Source organism: Manis pentadactyla, chromosome 5 (assembly GCF_030020395.1).
Source record: "Manis pentadactyla isolate mManPen7 chromosome 5, mManPen7.hap1, whole genome shotgun sequence".
NCBI classification, from domain to species: domain Eukaryota; kingdom Metazoa; phylum Chordata; class Mammalia; order Pholidota; family Manidae; genus Manis; species Manis pentadactyla.
The window spans coordinates 131,554,529-131,578,815 of record NC_080023.1 but is presented as its reverse complement, the minus strand read 5'-3'; the positions used below and the strand labels follow the sequence as shown (position 1 = coordinate 131,578,815).

The 24,287-nt window shown below is 37.7% G+C and overlaps 1 protein-coding gene across 5 annotated transcripts in view; it reads right to left on the bottom strand.

The window, feature by feature from the left end:
• RALGAPA2 (Ral GTPase activating protein catalytic subunit alpha 2) overlaps positions 1-24,287 on the bottom strand; it is a 408,980-nt gene that overhangs the window by 161,526 nt on the left and 223,167 nt on the right. For all 5 annotated transcript variants that reach the window (XM_057502677.1, XM_057502678.1, XM_036892284.2 and 2 more), the window contains exons 24-26: positions 11,134-11,262; positions 5,231-5,359; positions 4,380-4,438 (exon numbers count right to left, since the gene is read on the bottom strand). In XM_057502677.1, the coding sequence (XP_057358660.1) occupies positions 4,380-4,438; positions 5,231-5,359; positions 11,134-11,262 (317 nt within the window). The remainder of the gene's footprint in view (positions 1-4,379; positions 4,439-5,230; positions 5,360-11,133; positions 11,263-24,287) is intronic.

The window sequence follows — 24,287 nt, the reverse complement described above, 5'->3', positions numbered from 1 at the left end:
ATGATCAAAAAGTCATATTCCTGTTATTTTTTTCTGAATGCCCATTAACTTAAAATGCTCCTACCAAACCTGCTCACTTTTAGAACAAAACACTGCTTGGAATCAGACCTGAGCTGTGATATGTAGTTCTTTGTAATAAGAGGTCACATCCAGTGCCAATCAAATGGATATTCTGCTCAGCTCTCCACACTGAAAGTTCCTTTGTATTCAATATAGTTCAACAAAATCATTATATTTTGGGGTTTTAAAATTGCCGTATTTCATTGGATTCACATCCCCTTAAATCAGGATAGATTATGTGCTTCAGAACCAGTTTATTAAAAACCCTTTGGAGACTGTTACCTTCCACCAAAATTCACTTGGTAAAAGCAGTGCAACTCAGTTTATAAGGCATGCCACACCTTGCTATTTCTACAACATCAATCATATAGGAGTTCCACATGATTCTAACCCTCTTGCCTTTCCTTACTGTACAGAACTGTCTAAAACTCTCTCTCCTCTTGCCTAATTGCTATGCTTATTCTCAACCTAGAATTGCACTTTGCATTCTTAGTTTGCAGTCATTCCCATGTACATTGTTTCAAAAAGCCTGTTTTCGCTCAGCTTAACTCAGACTCTGTTCAACCCTCTAAAACCTATACAACTTGGAATTATATCCAGAGTCATATTTTCACCATTTTAAGAGCCTTGCTTCCTTTGCATGCATGAGTGTGTGTGTGTGTATATATATGAATACAAACACTTTTTTTTACAACCCATTAACCTATTTGTTAAATGTAATTTGTGAAGAACAAAGATCTTTCATTTCTAGGAACACCTGCATTACTCTGTAACTATTAGCCTTGCATTATGGAGAACATTTGTGACCATAAAATGTTTTATAATCTAAACTGCTCTCAGCTGCCTTGAGCTTTAAGATACACTAGCTTATAGTAGCTCTTTTCTGCTCTTGCCTTTCTTTGGAATTTATCATTTAAAATTCCCATTTATCATCTTCTTATCCTAATACTCTCAGTAATTCCTCATGCCTAGGAGTTCCTATCATTTGGCTTCTTGGTATCTCAAGTATGTCTTTTGTGATCCCAAATGAGCTTTATTTATCAAGACTCTTTTTTAGCTAATGGCAATACTACCCTCAGTTTCATTCTATATTCTATGACCTTAATTCCATTGTCCAACTCCTTTTATATACAACTAAGACAGACAGACCATATCACACATATTTCTCTTCCATTTTAAACTCCAAGGAAATACGGCTTTCTAGACTAAAGAAAAGGTGGGGAAAGGCATTGCCAAGACTTGTTGAAGGTTGGAATGACATGGACATGGGAGAAGTAATCAAGGATTTTTTCCTAAGTTTCTGGACTGAAAATTCGGGTAGATGATGGCACCTTTTACTGAAATGAAGTCTGAGAGATAGACTCTGGGGGACAGACAGCAGACTCAAGAGATCAGTTACGGTTGTGTTAAGCATGTATGTGTTAAGACACCTAGGCTGAGATGTCAAGTTGGCAGTTATATATAAATTTTATATACAAGCTTAAATATATATGAGGTTCACAGAAGGGGTCAGGTAAATAAATTCAGTATCATCAGCAGGTAGGTGGTATTTAAGATCTGGATAAAATGAATAAAAGCACCTAGGAAAGTCATGAGAGAGGAGGACCAGCCATAAGCCTTGAGTCACTTTACCATTCAGAGGTTAGGTAAAGAAGGTAGACAGGAAAGGAGCAGGTATAGTGATAGAGCAGCAAAATCAGAGGATTATGTTCTGAGGAGATGGGATTGTTCAGGAAGAAGGCAAATATACATTAACCTTAGAATTAGTAAGATAGTCATGCATATTAAGAATTCTAAGGTAGCTTCTCAAAGAACTGGAGTCTATCATGTATAAAAAAAGTAGAGGTAATAAATGAAATGTGAAAAAAATAATCCAAAAGAAAAGAAGGAGAGTAAAATGAAGGCAAGAAAGGGGAAGAAATGAAGGAAATATTGAGAAGGTGCAATAATAAAGTATAAAATAAGTTGAAGGAACCACATCCAAATATGTCAGTAATAGTAAAAATATAAATGAAAATGAACAAAAGCTTCAGTTAAAAGATAAATATCAGACAAGATAAATGTATAAAACCAAGTATGTATGGTTTTTGCAAAGACATTTGAAAGAGAACATAGAAAGGTTAAATTAAAAATTATAGAAGATATTATTTTAAAAAATAGCCAAATCAGTATCAGACAAGTAGTCTCAAAGATAACAAAAATTACCCTTAGAGATGAGGAGAGTCACCACATAAATATAAAAGATTTGATTCAAATAGAGATATGATCATTCTAAATTTCTATGCAGCTAATATCATACTTCATAAAATTATTGAAAAAAAAGTTGACAGATACATAAGAAGAAATAGATAAATGCACCTAATGGAGGGAGATTTTAACATATCTTTCTCAGTAAATGATCAAGATAATGAAAAAAATTAGAAAGGACATGGAATATTTGAAGCACATGACTAAAAAAATTAACCTAATGGACACATCTACAACACTGTATCTGATGACTGAAAAGCAGAGTATACATTCTTTTCAAGCATATATAGGACATTTGCAAAAACTGATTACATATTGGGCCATAAACTGAATTTTATCAATTTCTGAGACTGCTGTCAGGCAGACAACATTTCTGATCCATAATGCAATTAATGAAGACATCAGTAGCAAAAAGAAAAAGAGAAATAACTATATGGTTGAAAAGAAATATATTTATAAATAAATCATGACTCAATGAAAGAATCATAAATTGAAGTTGAAAAAAATCTGTAATGGAAAAATTTTACATATTAAAATTTACAGAACTCAGATAACGTAGCACCTAGAAATTAACATATAGGCTTAAATGTTTATATGTGTAAAGTCTCAGAGTATATAACTTAAAAAGTAAGAAAAGGAAAGAACCCAAAAAAGAGCAGAAATTAAGAAATACAAACAAATATAGAAGAGAGGTTGAACAAACACAGAAGTCTATTCTTTAAAAAACTAATAAAGTTGATATATCTTTGGCATGACTGGTAATAAAAATCAAAGACTACATAAAAAGTATCAGCAATTAAAAAGCTCATATAGCTATATACATGAAAGAGATAAAAAAAATAACAAGAGGATAATGGGACATGATGTATGCCAACATATTTCAAAACTTAGAATGGACAGATTTCTAAACTAGATGTTAGTTTATCTAAACTGTCAAAAAAAAAAAAGAAGTAAACATTAAAATTCCAAGAATTACTGAAGAAAATGAGTCAGTGGTTAATCTCCCCATAAAGAAAATACCAGACCTAGATAGTTTTATTACCAAGGTCTACTAAATATACAAGAATATTAATTCTAATTTATAAAAACTCTTGCTGACTCAAGAAAATGAAACAGTACCTCACCTATCTTGTGAGACCATATAACCTTGTCAGCAAGCCTAAGAAGGACAGGATTGGAAAATGACAGGCCATGAATATAAACAGTCAAGTTAGATCCAGTACAGTAGAAACCAAGTTGAATTTATCCCAAAATGCAAGGTTACTTTAATATTAGCAAAGCTGATCATGAATTTATAGCTTTTGGTAATGGCAGACTAGAAAATCTGGACCGAACTAAATCCACTAAAGGTATCTGAAGTTAGACAACATACAAAGAGGAAGTCCCATAAAATAACCAGAGCATGGATGAGACAGTGAAGATAGCTGGGCAGCTATCCTAGGATGAGCCTGGAGAGGAAACAGGGCACAAGCCAGTTCCTAGTGGGCAGTAAGAGGCTGAGGTGGGATTCTGGGGACCTTATGGGACTGGAGGTTGAGGTTCAGAAACCGGTGTTTCCCCCATCAATGTTCCTAGCTTTGAGCATTAGCTTAGGAAGACAGGTAGAACTTTTCATTATTTAGGTGGCCCAGAAAACCCCTTATCTTGGTTACAATGGCTAGCAACTCAGATGCGTGGCAGAAGGAACCAAAATGTTTCCAGTCTTTGCCAAATATCTCCTGGGGTACAAAATCACCTATGGCTGAGAATCACTAACCTATATGTACATCATTTTTGCAAGTTTTTGGTTTATCTTATTTTCTTCCATATTAAAAGTATCATGGAATACATGTATAATTTGTAATCTTGCATTTTCTTACACAAACGGTAGCATCTGATATATAAAATTCTGCATCTTATTATTTTCAGTTAATACCTGTGCCTTTAAAAACAATTAAGTAAAGCATTTTCCTGACTTAATTCTATTTCATTTGTGAAAGAGTAATGTAGAAGAGTGTTTTTAATATTGACTGTTTATACAAAAATATGTGTCTTAAAATCATAAAATAGTTTACCTTTCATTCAACATTTACCTTGCACATTCATTTGGTTCCTCTGTGGCATTCTTCAGTAAAATATTTATGAGGTAATGCTAAAAGCACAAAATTAAGTAAAATAAAAACTTGTTTAGTAGTTGGTTTCCCACATGTTCTGACCGTGTTCAGGCAGTTAGGAGCTACTGAAGGCCCAGGGAGTGGTGGAGAGGTTCCCATCAGGGAGAACCTGGTGGGAAGGAGACATGAGGCTTGCGAGAACAGCGTAATGGTGGTCTCAGCCTGGGCCTCCCTAGGCAATTAAGCCAGTCTAGAGAAGAGTGTTTCTGGTATACAGTAAAATCTTAGTAGAGCATATGAGACTTCCAGATAGGAAAATCTCTATTCTTTCTTGGATCATATATTGTATACTGAGCTCTGTATCATAATCATGTACTATAGATAGATAGATGATTGATTTTGGGATTTGAAAGGCATTTTCTTTTGCCCAAGATCATCTCCAAAGAATAATTTGGAATTTCAAATCATTAGTAGTATTTAATCAGGCAAACAATGGGACTTTCAGTTATAAATTGATTTGATACACTAAAATGTACCATAATTAAACTAATAAAGTTATTACAAAGAATTATTCATTGCATAATTGTGATCCATAGGAAGGATAAACAAATCCAATAAAAAAACCCCTGAGAAACCCCTGTCAGTTATAACTGCAATATGCTCTAATACATTTAATCCCCCAAAACAGCCTTCTAAGAAAAACAACTATTGAAACATTTAAACAATATAGCAAAACTTCCAGAGTAAGTAGATCAGTGTATAATGGAAGAGATAACCACATAGCTAGAGTTATAAAATGCTAAACTTGAGACGCAGTCAATGCACTGTACCTTGACATCTTTGGTGCCTGTGATGACTTCATTGGCTTCGGGCACTGACTGCAGTAAAGGGATCTCCTGGTAGGTGTTTGGAAAGCAGACAAGAGAACCGAGAATGGTGAGTGCTTCTGAACGAGGTACCTGTACACAGAAAAGCGAAAACCATTTTCTTTTCATAAGTTAGAAACTTTAGGTAAATGACATGTTTTACTTTTTCATGATCTTGAGAAGGGATCTTTATAATTATTTTATCCTAGGTAAGAAATATCCAACTATACCTGGTTATTTCCTTCCCAGTGAATATTTAAGCTAAAGATACACCTAAATGACAAAGCAAATTTCCAAGGAATGGAAAATACCACTATACTTGGACATAAACCAGAATTGGTGTGTAGATTAGATTCATTCAATGAAAAGAGCAAATGGCTCCATCATGATTGTTTTACTAATTTTTTTCAGTTGTAATATTCTTGACAGAGCAAGGTAAATGATGTGAATTTAGTATTATTTTTCCTGGGAAGACAGTTAATGAAAATTCATAAGGAAGAGGGGTTGGGACTATCAGAAGGTGGAGAAAGACAGAAGATGCCACCTATTAATTTCCAGTTTCATCAAGAACCACTCTGTGAATTAACCAGTGTCTGTCAGCTAGTGAGACACAAAGTTCCTTGTCTGGCCATTACTGGAATCAGGTATCTATTAAAGGAAACATCTCACTAGATTTCAATTCAGCCAACACTTACTAGCAGTTACAATTTGCCAAGAATGAGGGCAGGCACTAGGCTGCAAAAGCACGTCACCCGCCCACCCTCCTCTCTGTCCTATCCTTCCCTCTCTCTGCTATCATCTAGTGGCTATAACAGTGAAGCTGATGCTGAGGGAGCTCTCACTCTGTGCCAGCACTGTCCTGTCCTAAGTGCTACACGAGTATTTCCTCATGGACGGTAGCAACAACCCCACCAAGTGGATGCAGTAACCCCTCGCCTGCAGACAATGCCTCCCAAGACCCCCCGTGGTTGCCTAACTGTGGATATACTGAACCTTACATATGCTTTATTTTCTCCTATACATACATATCTGAGATAAAGTTTAATTTATAAATTAGACACAGTAAGAGATTAATAACAGTAACCAGTAATAACATAAAACAATTATAATAAAAGTTATGTGAATGGGACATCACTCTCTCACAATATCTCACCACCCTACATTCTCCCCTCCTTGTGAAAATGCCTATGTGATGAGATGAAGTGAGGTGAATGACAGAGGCCTCTGTTGACAGAGTTAGGCTACTCTGACGTGAGGACATGTCAGGAGGAGGATCATCTGCTTCCAGACTGTGGCTCACTGTGGGTAACTGAACCAGCATCCATTCCATGTCACAGGAGAGAAAACAGACTCAGAGAAATTAAGTACCTTTTCAAGTGACAGGCCCTGATTGAACTGAGGCCACCTAACTCCAGGATCCACACCAGGCGCATACTGGTAAATATTTGGGGTATGAAATGAAAGAGCCTCCCTCAGTCAGAGAGATGACAATGTGGAGTGTGGGGCAGCGAATCATGCACTATGAGGGCCACATACTGGCATATCTGAGGCCCAGCGCACTCACTTTTCACCTAGTCTGGTCAGCACACAGACAATACAGAACAGAGAGAGACGTGCCATGGGAACCGAGAAGTGGCAATGACTTGCTCTGCTCAGGGTGATTGGAAATACTTATGCACGCTGCTCTCATGGAGCAGGAGTGAGCCAGGCAGGTAGAGAGTGAGGGGATGAGGGCTTGCCTCATACCGAGGAGGCAAGAGGCACACTGTAAAGGCCAGGCACCCAGGGCATCCTGGCCTGAAAGGTCCCCATGCACAGAGCCCAGAAAACATGTATGTGATAGGGACTAGGGGGCTACAGCTGGGGGAGCCAGAAAGGTACCAGGTGGTCTGGAAGTGACCCATCTCCTTGCCCTGGAGGGTGCCATCAGACTCCTGAGCTCGACAGTGGTGTGGTGTGAATGGATGCCATGGTCAGGTGCACAACAAGAGTGATGGCAGCCCCAGATGGGGCAATGGCACCAGGGAGAAGGTAAGGTGTCTGTAATGTTTTATTTCATATTTTTTTTTAATGCAAAGATTTGAAACTATTATAGCAAAATATTAAGATTTCTCACAGTCAGTGAGTGAGCAGAGCTTCTTGTTATAGGACCTCCACAATGTGAAACCCAATTGGCCACTATCCAGCCTTATCTCATCGAGCCCTCATGGCACTGGATGTAGGTGGTAATGGCCTTGCACCTGCAAACACTTTCTTTATTTGGCATCTCAGACACCTTTCTTGGTTCCCAAGGAGATGACAGTCTCTGTGCTGGACCATCTGTCTCATTTCCTCAGGATCTAAACTTGGATGCTGAATGTAGTTTTTGCCCTCTTCTCTCTTAGAGCCACACTCACTCCCAAGGGATATATGCAGACCCATCGATTTAAATGCCTTCTCCCTGTTGCTGACTCCCTGACGTACCTCTCTAGCACAGACTTCCTTCCTCAAGTTCAGATTTGCAGACCTGACAGCTTGCCTGACACCTGCACTCCAAGCCCTACTGTACCACAGAGGTCAGTAATTCTGTGTGATGTTACCCCTACTCCATCCCTCTGTGCTCTTCTCTGCTGCCTTTACTTTCCTTGATTTCTATAAGAAAATCCTCAAACATAGAAGTAGAGAGAATGTTATAGCATATACCCAACACCTAGATTCAGGATTTTACCACCTTGCTTCATCTATCTCCTTTTTTTCATTTCAGTATTTAAAATTCATTTAAAATTTTCTATTTTCAATATTTGAAGGAAAATTCGAGACATTGTCTCATCCTGGCTCTCTGTTCTCCAGCATCCCTGCTCTGGGTTTTTTCTTTGGATTTGTTCCTTCCTGACACGTCATACATTCATTTAATGTTTGTACCCCATGAAGGCAGGGGCTAATCCTCAGCACTTCTCTCCTCCAGGAGATGCTTAGTAGACACCTTGGGATGAGGAATGGCAGCTGCTCTCCCTTCTCCTGGATGAATACTGATGAGCTTCCAGGCCTCTGTTTCAGCATCGCTACTTCCATGGAGACGTTTCTAATGTCTTCCCCTCCTCCTCCTCGCACCAAGCAGAATTAACTGTGCATATATAGTGGTGCCCTTCTGGGCTCTGGACGTGATACTCCTGTGGATGCTAGAAACCTATGTACAAATATTCACATGAACTCTACCTATCTGATTCCTTGAGGGTAGGGACAGTGTCATATTCACACAGGCCAGGTCCTGGCACATAGTAGGTCCACGGTAAATGTTTCTTGAACAGACTTGCTTCACCAGCCCTAATTAACTGCTGCCCTTTATCCACTAGCCAGTCTTGGTTTAGATTTTGTCGAAGTTGATTATTTTCCCTGAGCAGCCTTAACTATTGTATAGCGTGTGAGCCTGGCTTACGCTGTGGATGTTTAGACTCAATGCCAGACATATGACAAATGGACACGAAATATTAGCTCTTAAAATAGAGTTGTTACCAACTTTATTCAATGAATGTAGTAAATCTAGATAATTTTTTTTTGCCTAACTGAGCCATAATGTTCCCCAATTTACACACAGAAAAATGCTGTCCGGGTGCTTAAGTACATTGTCCAAAGACAGGGCAATAACTGTATAAGGAGATACCGGGACTGAGCCCAGGTCTGACTGTAGAGCACTCCAGGGTCAAGAATAGAAAGGGAATTATGTGTGGTGTTCCATCTCAGGTACATACCACATCTCTCCTATTGTTGATGGATATTTGGATTGGTCCTAGGTTTTGACTAACACAAATTGTGCTTGCTGAGCTCAAGCTTCTACCCATCTTTTGGTGACTTGTGCATAGATTTCTTTCTTCCTTTGTTGCCTCAGCAGACAAATCTGTAAACAGGGGTACTTCAAACTTATAACTAACTTGTGTTAACCAAAAATTTTGGCTCAGCAGGTGTGCCCCATTCAAACACATCTCACCAGTTACCCACAATTTTAAACCTTAAGGTTAAACTAAGAGTAATTCAAAGAGTAACTGTTCCTTTATGTAACTCTTACATTCATATTCTCATTTTTTTTCTCTCTTGTTAAAACATGTTTCAGAAGGCCACTTTAACAGCTCATCTAGCCAAAAGATAAATTTTTATAAAGAATAACCATCATGTGTGATACCCTCTCTAGGTAAGGCACCAGCATTTTTATAGGAAACTCTCACAGTAAATAAGGAAAATTTCAATATGGAAGTATGACTTTTCCCTTCTGTATCCTTTACAATGTTGATTGAATGGTCAAAAATAAAATAGAAGGTTCTTTGAGAATGATTACCCTAAAATCTTTTTCAGAAATAATGAAGTATGAAAAGTTGTTTTATTTTTTACAAAATGACTATTGAGCAAATTTGGCCTTTTTCTTCTTTCCTTTTTCCCTTCTACCTTTCTTTTCTTACCTCATCTTTTTATTTTGCTCCTTTTATCCCATTGCTTTTCTTAATTTATCCTATTAAGAAAAAGTTAGCACATTAAAATACCAGCATGAAACAACAGTGATACTAAGTACTGAACAATAATGTTAGAGTTTGAGTTGACCTTGCACAGAAGAATTAAGTAAACAGTGTGTCCAACAAAATTTAGGTGGCTAGTACTCACACTGATTTCAATACAAGTTCCTGACAAACAGTAAAGCTAATTTTAGTTATATCATTTGAAGAGGAAGAAAATGAGTGTGTACAGATAACAGTTGTACAGAGTAAAAATGTGAGATAAAGAGTTGCTGCATAGCTTTTTTCAAAGAATATAGTAAATCTAGATAAAATTTTTGGCCTAAGTATCAAGTCTATGGTGAGTCCTAATTTACACTCAGAAAAATGAGGCCTGTGCTCATAAGAATATGGCCCAAGGGTAGATAACTAGTTTAAATTTAAAGGTATAAGAGTATTCTCTCTGGCCCTAAACATGCTGTGGTAGAGAAACTATGCCCAGTGCTCCAGCCAGTTTTGTACAAACTCTGTATATTGATCTGATCAGGGCTACATTAACAATCTCATACTTCTGATTTTAACAATGCTATCATTAGTTTATACACAATGTGTTTTTCAGTAATTTTTTTTCAGATTTGTAGCATTCATAATTGTCATGCAGAAAGGAAGATAATCTGCTTATTTTTCTGAGTTGTCTAAATTTTAGCATTTTATTGTGGACATTGTAAAACATGGTTAATAAATTTCACTGTTACTCTAAAAAAAAAAAAAAAGTATTCTCTCAAAAGGCATTAAGACATTGCCCTAATAGTTGAGGTAAATGTGGAGACCGCAAATAAGTTCTTTTTGTAACCCTGAATGCTCATTCTTTCACTTACTTCTAATTCTTTAGTTCAAGAATTTTGCCAGAGTTTTATGGCACATTAATAAGAAAATACATATTTATTTTCTGGTTAAGATATTAATGTTCTAATATTTTAAGAAAATACTTTCTACTAGACTTATAATAACCAAGCCTTAATAATAATAATAGCAATAATAATAAAACTATTGACAATGTACACATATAATTCTTTCTTTACTATAGACATCCATGTCTGGGCCACCATTTACTGGAAAATGCTAATAAGATTCTAAGAGACAAGTCTTGCTTCAGACTGTAAATGTGCTGAAATATTAGTGAGGATATGATTTCTCACACTCTGGCCTTGAGATAAAATGCCTTTCCAATACCAGTGTGTCATCCTATCCTACAATTTCACACTTCAGCTGCCAGGGCATCTACCCGAGAGCCCAGTTTCACATTGCACTAATGAGTCAACACCTGTTAAGAGTGGAGAAATCTGAACCTTGTTAGTGATTGCAAAGCCTCCTGGGAGTTTGGACACCAAGCATTGTCATACTCACCGCCAGCATGTCTGTACTGAGGACCCTGGCAGCGGCCGTGATGAAGTCCCCCACCAGCATTGAGAAGCCAGGCAAACCCAGAGAGAAAAAGCGGGGTGGGCAGTGCCTTATAATGGTATTTAAAACATCCTAAAAGGGGAGATAAAACACAACTGTGATTTTCAATAAAGTTCCAAACCAGTTAGTCTGTATACATGACCAATGGTTGATAACCTAAGAAAACACAAAAACAAAAATTTTTCAGTGAAGGGGGTACTAGGAGATAAGTTAGTCCAAAGGTTATTACACCCATTTTATAGGTAAGAGAATGGAGGCACTAAGCTGCAAGATAATATCCAAAATCTAAATTATGGCACTGGGTTAGACATTTCTTCCATCCTGTACTTAAAGGTAGACTCCTTTAGGATGAGCTACAGGAATGTTGAGGTAGCTATGTAACTAAAACCATATGTATATACATAAATAAAGTCTATCATTTTCAACATTCTTCAGTTTTCAAGAGTTAAAACACACTGTCATATTAAAAAATCTTGAAGTAGGAAAAGAGATGGACATGTTCCCGCTTTGGGTAATGCCCTGTGTTAAACAATGGGAACATATGAGGTGCTATGGTAATGCTGTGGTCCACTATACTCTAAGGTCAGGCTGTCGGTGCAGCTGAGTGAGTGTGACAGCAAAGTGCAAGTGCAAGGTGCAGCAGCTGCCTTTGGCACTTGCACATGAAGATCATCAACTGCCCAAATACCTGCTGGTCCTGTGTCCGGGGCCTCTCACTGGTGGGTGGCCAGCTGGCCCCTGCCCACCAGCTCTGTTCTGAGGCAGTCACTCCGTTTCAGCCTGTGGCAGACCGGGGCTCCACTACTGCCATCCTCAGCCAGGCCACATCTCTGCAGCCATCTGAGCACGTGTGTGTGTGTGTGTGTGTGTGTGTGTGTGTGCCTGAGGTGGGATTAGTAAGAAAACCACAGCCTTCTTTCGTGCAGTTCTAGACTGGGCACATTAATCAAACATACTGAAGTACTATAGTTACGTGACTTGTAGTTGTACTACCTATAATAAAGCAAAATACAAATAAAATCTGGTTTCTTTTTTCAGATTTCAGCATGGCTATTTGAAAAATTCTTCAAATTAATCTGATTTAATTTGGTTAAGTTTGAACAAAGTAGTGGCAACATGCTAAATTCTAACATGTTGAGTCTTTTGTAACAAAAATAACCTCATTTAACAACTTGTAATTTTAAAAGAGAATTTTTATGTGTTTGCAAAACATTTTTTCCAAGTAAAGACATTTTTTTTCTTACATAGTGGACTCATTTAGTTTCTACATATCGTGCTGTTTATATCCTTAAAATGACTATACAGTGCTTAACACTATCAGAGCTCATATACAGTTGTTTCTCAAGTGCTAATTTAAAGTTCTAGCATTTTAGCAGACTTTTTTCTATACAAAAAATAAACAGATAAACAGATTGATGGAAGGAAGGAAGGAAGGAAGGAAGGAAGGAAGGAAGGAAGGAAGGAAGGAAGGAAGGAAGGAAGGAAGGAAGGAAGGAAGGAAGGAAGGAAGGAAGGAAGGAAGGAAGGAAGGAAGGAAGGAAGGAAGGAAGGAAGGAAGGAAGGAAGGAAGGAAGGAAGGAAGGAAGGAAGGAAGGAAGGAAGGAAGGAAGGAAGGAAGGAAGGAAGGAAGGAAGGAAGGAAGGAAGGAAGGAAGGAAGGAAGGAAGGAAGGAAGGAAGGAAGGAAGGAAGGAAGGAAGGAAGGAAGGAAGGAAGGAAGGAAGGAAGGAAGGAAGGAAGGAAGGAAGGAAGGAAGGAAGGAAGGAAGGAAGGAAGGAAGGAAGGAAGGAAGGAAGAAAGGAAGGAAGGAAGGAAGGAAGGAAGGAAGGAAGGAAGGAAGGAAGGAAGGAAGGAAGGAAGAAAGGAAGGAAGGAAGGAAGGAAGAAAGGAAGGAAGGAAAAACCTGAATCACACTTCAAGTTAATGTTTAAACCTGCTTTAATCACACCCTCTGATACACTTTAGGGTCCCTATCAGCCACGGCAAACACTCTAAGGGGCTGAGCAGATGGATGTTGCAGTTTAGAAAGTGTGTGGTAAACTCATGCTCTAAGAGTGGAACAAAAGATCCACCTTTTTCATAATTAAGCCTCTGATTAATGCCCTGGACTCCTCACCACACACCTGTAATTACTCACAGAGGTACGCATTGTGCAGGGCCTTGTCTCGGAATATCAGGCATCAAGCTATCCAGCAGCAGATGGAAGCACATTTCTATTGACATATGCTGCAATGAAAGGATTCGTGCAAACCTGGCTAGCAAGGTAGCAGAATGCCATGCATCTGAAGATTAATAATGCAAACAACCATGATGTTAACTTTGTTCTGTTTGTGCTAATTCCATCTGTTGAGATGGGGAACTAAGCCCTGAACCCTGTAGATTTTAAAAATCTTTAGCACATATTTAAATCAAATAAGCCATTTTCACCACTAGAATTTGGAGTTTCAATTTAAAAGATTGTTTTTTGGGGGATAACCTGATGGTTATTATGAACTAAATCCTTATCAAGCTGAAACTGGATTTTTTCAGTGAAATCCATTTTGCTCCAGAAGATTCATGTGTAAAGGCAACGATCTGTAAATGGGGCAGTCACAAAAAATTACTAAGTTGCCATTGATGCTAAAGACAGCAGATATGCGTGTTGCTGAGTTAAAGTCACATGGCTCCCTGCCCCCTGGACCTCGGCCAGTCACTTCAAGGGAACCTGTTTCTATGGGTAAGAAGACTGGAAAGAGAGGGCAAAATAACAGATGGCTAGCCTGCCCTACCCTGCCACCCACGTAAGGCAGAGCCCTGAGGGGAAGCCGGCCTGTCCCACTGTTGCCAGTTAAAGACAGCCCTGGGGTAGGGTTAATGCCGGGGTTAAGAGGAAATACATGGCCAGTCAAATTATAGCCACAGGCTTGGTTGTTTTGCTTCTCCACACTGAAATGGAACAGCCCGAAGATTATATCTTTGTGATAACATCTTAAAATTGGAAGTGTGGGGTGCTCAAAAGAGAGCAGCAGCATATTCCTGATAGTAGGGCATCCGAGGAACACTCCACTCATTTCCAGTACAGTCCTTCCTTCCCCTTCCCCTAGATACATTATGATCACAGCTGCAGTTGGAACCACTGGAAAAGTAAAAATCTTGAGACTCTGCTACTTCTTTCCCTGTCTCTAGGGCTTTACATATAGATGGGACAGGATGGCACTTCCCAAATGGCAATTATTCATGCAAAACCCTCACACATTTTGTCACAGCAATGTCCAAAGGGAACATAATTTTTCAAAGTATTCACTTTTTAAAAACTTAAATAAGACTATTCTGGAAAACGAGTATTCTGTGTCACAAATAGAAAATAACCTTTAAGGCAATACAATAATGGTAACCCAGGGCTGCTGAATTTTTGCTGACTATGCCTGATGGAGGCTCCCCTGGTAGAAAGGGTGGTTTGCATCCTACTGGAGGTGGCAGAGAAGTTCTGAACTTGCTCCAACTGGCCTAGTTGAGAGTCACAAGGACTGGCAGAGATGAGGAAAGGGCCATCACTCTCATGGTGTGATTTATGCTATTTGGTGCTACCTCCATTGTGACCCCCAGTGGAAAATTCCCTTTCCTCAAACACAGGAAAGACCCCTAGAGTTGGGTCCAAAGGCTTAGGTTCAAAACCTAGCGTATGTGGTTGTAGGCAGGTGTCATGTCTAGAATTTCAGGTTTCTCATCCATAAAATGAGATGATCCCCTCTTACAGAAATATATCTAATGGCACAGTAGATATGAACACATGCCTTTATAAACTGAAAAGGGCCTACAGAAGTAAACAAATGGCAAGTTAAGAAAAAGAGAAGGACTCTGAAGGATTTTTACCTTCTAGAATTTACTTTTCAGGTTTACTTTGAAGAATTCAGTGAACTGTTATTTTGCTGATATTCAGAAAGAGCATTTTAAGACATTTTAGGTGGCACAAATAAGTCTCTTAGATTACATTATCCCAGATCTTAAAAAAACTCTAGAAATTAATGCTCTCAAATAACATCCTTAGCAAAGCATTATAGCAATTAGCCATAGTGCATATAATTTATAAGGAAAATAATGAAATAAAAATAGGAAAATGATCTTTTTAGGTTTTCTGGGTTCCTTCCATTCTTCTAAGGAGTTCTAGAATTTACCCCAAACTAGTGAGTTTGAAAACAAAAATTAGTTTCTTTTCCACACTCTAAACAGACTAAAAACAATAAGCAAAATAATAAAGGCTCAATGAAAAATGGACTCTAAGATAGAAATTCAGTTTATGTTTTTAAATTGGCCAGGGTGAAGCAGAGACAAAACTTTCCCACATGCTTTTGTTCAAAGAAATAAAATTCATTCTGCAAAATGTAACACAGTGAACAGACCACCAAACTATAATTTTATCCTGTTTTTAGTTAAAACTCTACACACATGCTACATACTGAATGTGAAAATTGGACTGTGAGATGGTAATAGTAAATTTGTAGCTTATCAAAAGATTCAGGTTTATGAGAAAGTTACTGGTGAGAACATCTGTCTCTTATCACTGATCTTACAAAAAAATCAGGTAATTCAAATAGAGGTGTGTTGTTTCCTCTCCTCCAAAGCACAGTTCTATAAACACAAACCACATTCAGTCTGGTAAATGAATCGCTTTAATTGAATGCTATGTACACAGTAACTGGAAAAACCATAGTGATAAGAAAAACATATGGTGATGGCAACAGAAATTGGTTTATTCATTTTGCATAGTGTTGTTTCTTTAGTTCTCTCATAATTGACCTTTAGAACGATAAATGTGTAAAATAATTTTGTTTATTATGGCTCCAAACCTTCCAATAATTACACAAAATGAAAATTTAAAAGGAAGGATTCATTCTGGAAGCATTTCCATTGTTTACATAATTGCACATCTATAATTTAGTGCTCGTGTTGTTATGGAAAATAAAAAAAGGGCCATTACAGGCCATTTCAATCCAAAATATTGCACAGTGGTGTCAAAAATGGGGGAAAATATTCACTTTAAAGCAATTTAAAATGGATTAACCCTGTAAACAAAAACATTTCAATATAGTATTCTACAAAATACAAGTGTTCAAGGAGTAGCCATCCTTCAAACAGAATTAGAAATGTTGCAACTGTATTTTCACACCAATTACATATATATTATTCACTTAATATTTGCTCACGGCTCAGCAGATGATGGTTGTAACACAATAGCTGGCCATCTGGCTCCCTGCCTCTCCTTAGCGGACTTGTGCCTGCTTTCAGGAGCAAACAGAGCCAGTTATCCCACCTAAAGTCACTCAGACCTTCCAGGAGGCCATGCAAAATTGTTAAGAAATAAAGTCTAATACACAAAATCACTAAATTCCTTTCACTTCTTACTTTAAGAAAATAAAAATGCTGTACAATTAATGACTTCACTGTTTTTCAGAGATGATACCTGTCTTTTACTTAAAAAATTCTACAGGAAGATCTTTTGTTAGGCAAAATGGGGAATGTTCAGGTCTGGTTATACCATTAATCTGGTTAGTAAAAAGGTAGATTCATTCTACACCCAAATGGAATTACTAATTACAAAAAAGTTTGAACGCAAAAGGATACTTTAAACAATAAACCTGAATAATTAAAGCTTTCTTTAACAACAAAAAAGGTAGCCACAATCCTGCAGTAATTCGAGGACATATTTTTAAGTATTAATTATCACCTACTGGCAAAGCTAAGACATGTTGAGTGACAGAAACGTTTTAGTTACAGAAGAAGACAAGGCCTGGTACTCTCACTCTACTAGTGCGTCTTTCCTCCTTCAGCTCCACACACAGACATCCATTACACACTACAAGCTGCTCTGTGGCCTCTTCATTTTTTCAGGTAGGATTTTTTGGCTGATAAAAATAAAATCTTTATGATTATGGCCTTTTAAAAAAGTACCTGAGATCATGTCACAAGCATTGTGCTTCCAGAAGAGCCACTGGGAACAAAAACAGCAGGACAAAGCTAAACATTACTTTAAAGATCTGAGCCAAGAAACACGTGGTCTGTACTATATCCATTTATTTGTTAAAATGGCCAAGTATGGTAAAATCTACTTGGAGAAAAAGCAAAGATTTTTCAAACTGCTGGACAGACGTGACTTCTCTAGGTGTAACATGTTGCCAAGGGCAGGAGAAATATGACAGGACAGACATAATTGGGTTCTGTGGCTGGAGAAACAAAATTGCCTAGTACTTTTTACCATGAACAATGCTATAAGAAGACCCTGAGTTTCCCTGACAGCAGCATTCAAAAGAGAATGAGGAAGCATGCCATGAACTCCTGACAGCCATGGGAGCTACTCTGACCTTTTGCATGGAATCAGGATTTTGAGAATAACGGAACAAACAGGCAGATGGCCCAGAAAGTCACTGCAACCTTCAAGCCCTGAAGGAAAGCTTTGAATATTTTTTATGATTGCTTTACAATTAATCCCTCATCTGTGAAGAAAAACTCTGCTACCCTTTAAACTGATGACAACTGTCTGACTGCTTCAGGAAAAGTGGGAGATGAATTGACCGACCTTAAGATAAACACTATATGAATTTTATTTTATACTGGAGTTGAACCAGGTGGCCTTAACTGCTTTTTGTTGTATGAGCTTTATTGATATAATTTACATAAAATATAATTCACCCTTTAAAGTGTACAACTCATTAGTTTTTAGCATATATATAGAATTGTGTACTATCATCATTAATTTGAGAATATCTTCATTACCCCAAAATAAAACCCTCTACACATTAGCAGTCTTTCTCTATCCTCCACCAGGCAACTACTAATCTACTTTTGTTTCTATGCCTATCCATACAGAACCATACAGTATGTGGTGTTTTTTTGATCTTTTTCACTTAGCATGTGTTCAAGGTATATCCTTGTTGAAGTATGTAGCAATACTTTATTCCTATTTATGACCAAGAAATATTCCATTGTATTGATATGCCATCTTTGTTTGTCCTTTCATCAGCTGATGGACATTTGGGCTGTTTCCACCTTTTAGTGATTGTGAACTGTGCCAGTATGAAAATCCATATACAAGTTTTCATTTTAATACCTGTATGGTGACAGACAGTAATTACACTTATTGTGGTGACTACTGCATAACGTGTATACAGTTGCTGAATCACTATATTGTATACCTGAAACCAACATGCTATTGTACTTCATCTATGTTAAAAAAAAAAGAGCCAACACTTAGGTTCATATATATAAGATCATACTAATATTGATTTTGTCTCTATTTTAGTTCTATCCATTATAGTTTGCGAACTTTGCATCTCAAAGTCAGTCATAAAAATGAATGTGTTAGTCAAAAAAATTATGTCAATTTCATATGGAAGCTAAAATACAATTACATAAGAAATATCAAAAATTATTACTACAGACATCCTAGTAAGTGTGAAGTGGCATCTCACTGAAGTCTTTTTTTTTGCATTTCCCTGATGACTAATGATGTTGAACATCTTTTCAAGTGCTTATTGGCCACTATTATATCTTCTTTGGAGAAATGTCTAGTCCTTCACCCATTTTTAAATTGGGCTTTTTGTTTCTTTGTTGTTAAGTCATAAAACTTTATGTATTCTGGGCGCTAGACCCTTATCAGATACATGATTTGCAAATATTTTCTATCTTTTAATAGGTTGTCTTTTCGTTTGCTTAACAGTATCATTTAATGAACACAAGATTTTAATTTTGATGAAGTACAATTTATTTTTTCTTTAGTTGCTGTGGTTGTGATGTCACATCTAAGAATCCATTGCAAAACATAGGTCACATCAATCACATCAATTTATTCCTATCTGTTCATCAAGAGTTTTATAGTTTTAACTCTTACATTTAGGTTTCTGATTCATTTTGAGTTCATTTGTGTATATGGGGTAAGGGAGAAACCCCACTTCATTCTTTTGCAAGTGGATATCCAGTTCCCTAGCACCACTTACTGAAGAGACTATTCTTTCCCCCACTGAATTGTCTTGTTACCCTTGTCACAAATCAGCTGAGCATAGATGTATGGGTTTATTTCTGGACTCTCAGTTCTATTTCATTGATCTGTATGTCTAAACTTGTATAAGTAACATATTATTTAGAATACTGTAGCTTTGTAGTTAAGTTTTGAAATTGGGATCTGTGAGTCCTATAACTTCATTATTCTTTTTCAAGATTGCTTTCTGAGGGCTATTTGAGGTCCCTTGAAAATGCGTATGAATTTTAGGATCAGTTTTTCCATTTTTGCAAAAAAGGCCCTGAAGATTTTGATAGGGTCTGTGTTAAATATGTAGATCAACTTGGGGAGTACTGCCATCGTAACAACATTAAGTATTCCAATCAAGAAATAAGGGATACTTTCTCATTTAGGTCTTCTTTAATTTTTATAGCAATTTTTTTGTAGTTTTTAGTGTATATGTCTTACATTTCCTTGGTTATATTTCTTCCTAAATATTTTGTTATATTTGATGGTACTGTAAATGGAACTCTTCCTAATTTTATCTTCAAATTGTCCACTGTGGTATGGAAATACAGTTGATTTTTATATATAGATCTTGTATCCTATAACCTTGCTGAATTATTCTTTCTTTTAGGGTCTGTGTGTGTGTATATGTGTGTGTGTGTGAATTCCTTTAGGTTTTCTATACATAAGATCATGTCATCTCTAAATACAGATAGCTTTCCTTTTTCCTTTCCAGTCTGGATGCCTTTTATGTCATTTTCTTACCTAACTGCCCTGGCTTGAATTTCCAGTATACCCCGAATGGAAGCAGTGGTACAGAAGCAAGAATGGACATCCTTATGTTGTTCCTGATCTTAAGACAATGTAGAAGTTTAAAATGGAAATGCATGTTGCTTTTTTGTTGGGAATAGGTCAGAACCCATGATGTAGCATTCAAATCTAGAGCAACCTTTCCTCAAAATATTTGCAGAGATTAGAGAATTAATTGCAAGGATGCTCAGGATACTTGGAGATCAGAGTCTCTGAGAAAGAACTTATCTTCCATCATATGAATTGGGTCATTCCCTCAACCCAAGCATTGTGAATGGAACATAAAGCCCCTTCTACTCTGACCAACACAACACTACTTGTAGCCCCCAGATCAGGAAGGGATGCTTTCATGTGTGCTTTATGTAATGGGCATTTCCTGGCTCACTGGGGAAACTTAACAGGGAGATGGCAAGCCTATCAGGAAATTCTGGCACATTTATGATTCCATTAGATAAGGGAAACTGTTGGAGGGTAATAGAACTGACTTACCAGCTGCACCAACCATGCCTTGAAGACACCACAGCCTGACTATGTAATGACGGTCTTAGTCATGACCCTGATAAGCCTCAAATCCACAACATTACAGTTTGTACAACAGGCTGGCTTAATGAGATTGATGCAGATGTCAAGAGCACATATTAACTCCTCAGAATGAGACTTTAGCAAATGAGGGCTTCAAAGAGTTGCTGTTGGCAAGTGATGACATGGGAATATCAAGGCTGCTTCTCACTCATGCATGCAAAACTGCTCTTGGAGTGCTGGACCTCAATGCTGCACTCTGAGAGGGACCAAACCTGATGGACAAGGCTACACAGAAAGGTCTAGGTAAATCCCAGGAATTTACAGGGGGCTGGGAAGCAGGATGGATGGGGTGGGATTAAAGGATACTAAAATCTGCTCTTCCTAAGGCAACCAGCTGCTAGTTTCAGAAGAGGCTAAACTGACTCTCCACCATGCTCTATAGCCCCATCCTCTGCAGCTTCCAGTGCTGTGGAAGCAGAAGCACAAGCAAAGAGTCCCGGCCATCACAGATAACAGGATAGTTAGAAAGACACTTACGAGGCAAAGCCACTCAAGAAGTATCATTAAGGTAGGGATTACCACAAGGCAGCCATGCTGTTCCCAGGTTTACTGTTCATCCTGTCTCAAGAATGTGTAAACTAGAAATAAATTTTCCTTAGAATATTAAGAAGAAATTCTTGGATGAAATCAAAGACTTAACACACTCAGGTGCAGCTAACACCATGGCTGCAAGGTGTAGTAAAGGTCTTATCAACATCACCAAAGATGCCAACAGAACAATTATGTCACTCATGCGGAAACCCAGATTAGGATTCTGCTGCACAATTCAGTTGCCTTAATGAGGTAGAGTAAATTTAGAAGGGAAAACATACTCTACTGAATTTGGATAACAAGAATTATTTAATTTGTTATTTAATTTTCTTTTCATGAAAACTTAAAGAAAGATCTAAGAGAGCATCATTCAATCCTTTTGTTTTACAGACATGGAGGAAGAGATCAATCAAAGTCAGAAATTGCCCCAAGCTTTGGGCATAAACCCAAGCGTGCTCCTCTTCTTACCGGAAGAGAAAATGTTAACGCAGTCAGAGAAGCACATCTGACGTTCATGAAAAGGGCCTCACATAGAGAGCCACAGACAGCAGCATTCTGAGGACATTACTTAGCTCTGAAGTACTAATCATTCTTGCATCTCATTCACTTTGCTAATAATCATTTATAAATGCAGACTTTCTAAAGCTAAACTTTCAAGTAAAGTCAATTAATGACTGCTGTAGCTTAAAAATGTGCTTTCAAAATATACATATAAATTCTATTAATAGATATAATATCATACAAGGGAACTAAGTCATAAAATCTTCAAAATTAAAATGATCCTTCCACCAAAGAATTTTTTTATTTTGTTAACATTAATCTACAATTACATGAAGAACATTATGTTTATTAGGCTCCCCCCTTCACCAAGTACCCCCAGCACACCCCATTACAGTCACTGTTCATCAGCATAGTAAGATGGTGTAGAATCACTACTTGTCTTCACTGTGTTGCACAGCCGTCCCCTTGTCCACCCCACATGCTAATTATAGATGCTAATCATAATAAACCCTTTCTTTTTCCCCGCCCTTATCCCTCCCTTCCCACCCATCCTCCCTAGTCCCTTTCCGTTAGGTAACTGTTAGGCCATTCTTGGGTTCTGTGATTCTGCTGCTATTCTGTTCCTTCAGTTTTTCTTTATTCTTATACTCCAAATATGAGTGAAATCATTTGGTACTTGTCTTTCTCTGCCTGGCTTATTTCACTGAGTATAATACCCTCTAGCTCCATCCATGTTGTTGCAAATGGTAGGATTTGTTTTCTTCTTATGGCTGAATAATATTCCATTGTGTATATGTACCACATTTTCTTTATCCATTCATCTACTGATGGACACTGAGGTTGCTTCCATTTCATGGCTATTGTAAATAGTGCTGCGAAAAACATAGGGATGCATCTGTCTTTTTCAAACTGGGCTGCTGCATTCTTAGGGTAAATTCCTAGAAGTGGAATTCCTGGGCCAAATGGTATTTCTATTTTGAGCTTTTTGAGGAACCTCCATACTGTTTTCCACAATGGTTGAACAAGTTTACATTCCCACCAGTAGTGTAGGACGGTTCCCCTTTTTCCACAACCTTGCCAACATGTGTTGTTGTTTGTCTTTTGGATGGTGGTGATCCTTCCTGGTGTGAGGTGATATTCAATTGTGGTTTTAATTTCCATTTCTCTGATGACTAGCAATGTGGAGCATCTTTTCATGTGTCTGTTGGCCATCTGAATTTCTTCTTTGGAGAACTGCCTGTTCAGCTCCTCTGCCCATTTTTTTATTGGATTATTTGCTTTTTGTTTGTTGAGGTGTGTGAGCTCTTTCTATATTTTGGATGTCAACCCTTTATCGGATCTGTCATTTATGAATATATTCTCCTATACTGTAGGGTACCTTTTGTTCTATTGATGGTGCCCTTTGCTGTACAGAAGCTTTTCAGCTTGATGTAGTCCAACTTATTCATTTTTGCTTTTGTTTTCCTTGCCCGGGAAGATATGTTCATGAAGAAGTCGCTCATGTTTATGTCCAAGAGATTTTTGTCTATGTTATTCTCTAGGATTTTTATGGTTTCATGACTTACATTCAGGTCTTTGATCCATTTCGAATTTACTTTTGTGTATGGGGTTAGACAGTGATCCAGATTCATTCTCTTACATGTAGCTGTCCAGTTTTGCCAGCACCTTCTGTTGAAGAGACTGTCATTTCTCCATTGTATGTACATGGCTCCTTTATCGTATATTAATTGACCATCTATGTTTGGGTTAATGTCTGGAGTCTCTATTCTGTTCCACTGGTCTGTGGCTCTGTTCTTGTGCCAGTACCAAATTGTCTTGATTACTGAGGCTTTGTAGTAGAGCTTCAAGTTGGGGAGTGAGATCCCCCCCACTTTATTCTTCCTTCTCAGGATTGCTTTGGTTATTCGGGGTCTTTAGTGGTTCCATATGAATTTTTGAACTATTTGTTCCAGTTTGTTGAAGAATGCTGTTGGTTACTTGATAGGGATTGCATTGAATCTGTATATTGCTTTGGGCAGGATGGTCATTTTGACAATATTAGTTCTTCCTAGCCAAGAGCATGGGATGAGTTTCCATTTGTTAGTGTCCTCTTTAATTTCTCTTAAGAGTGTCTTATAGTTTTCAGGGTATAGGTCTTTCACTTCCTTGGTTAGGTTTATTCCTAGGTATTTTATTCTTTTTGATGCAATTGTGAATGGAATTGTTTTCCTGATTTCTCTTTCAAGTTCATTGTTAGTGTATAGGAAAGCCACAGATTTCTGTGTGTTAATTTTGTATCCTGCAACTCTGCTGTATTCCAATATCAGTTCTAGTAGTTTTGGAGTGGAGTCTTTAGGGTTTTTTATGTACAGTATCATGTCATCTGCAAATAGTGGCAGTTTAATGTCTTCTTTACCAATTTGGATTCCTTGTATTTCTTTGTTTTGTCTGTCGTCGTGGCTAGGACCTCCAGTACTATGTTGAATAACAGTGTGGAGAGTGGACATCCCTGTCTTGTTCCCGATCTCAGAGGAAATGCTTTCAGCTTCTCGCTGTTAAGTATGATGTGCTGTGGGTTTATCATATACGGCCTTTATTACATTGAGGTACTTGCCCTGTATATCCATTTTGCTGAGAGTTTTTATCATGAATGGATGTTGAATTTTGTCAAATGCTTTTTCAGCATCTATGGAGATGATCATGTGGTTTTTCTCTTTC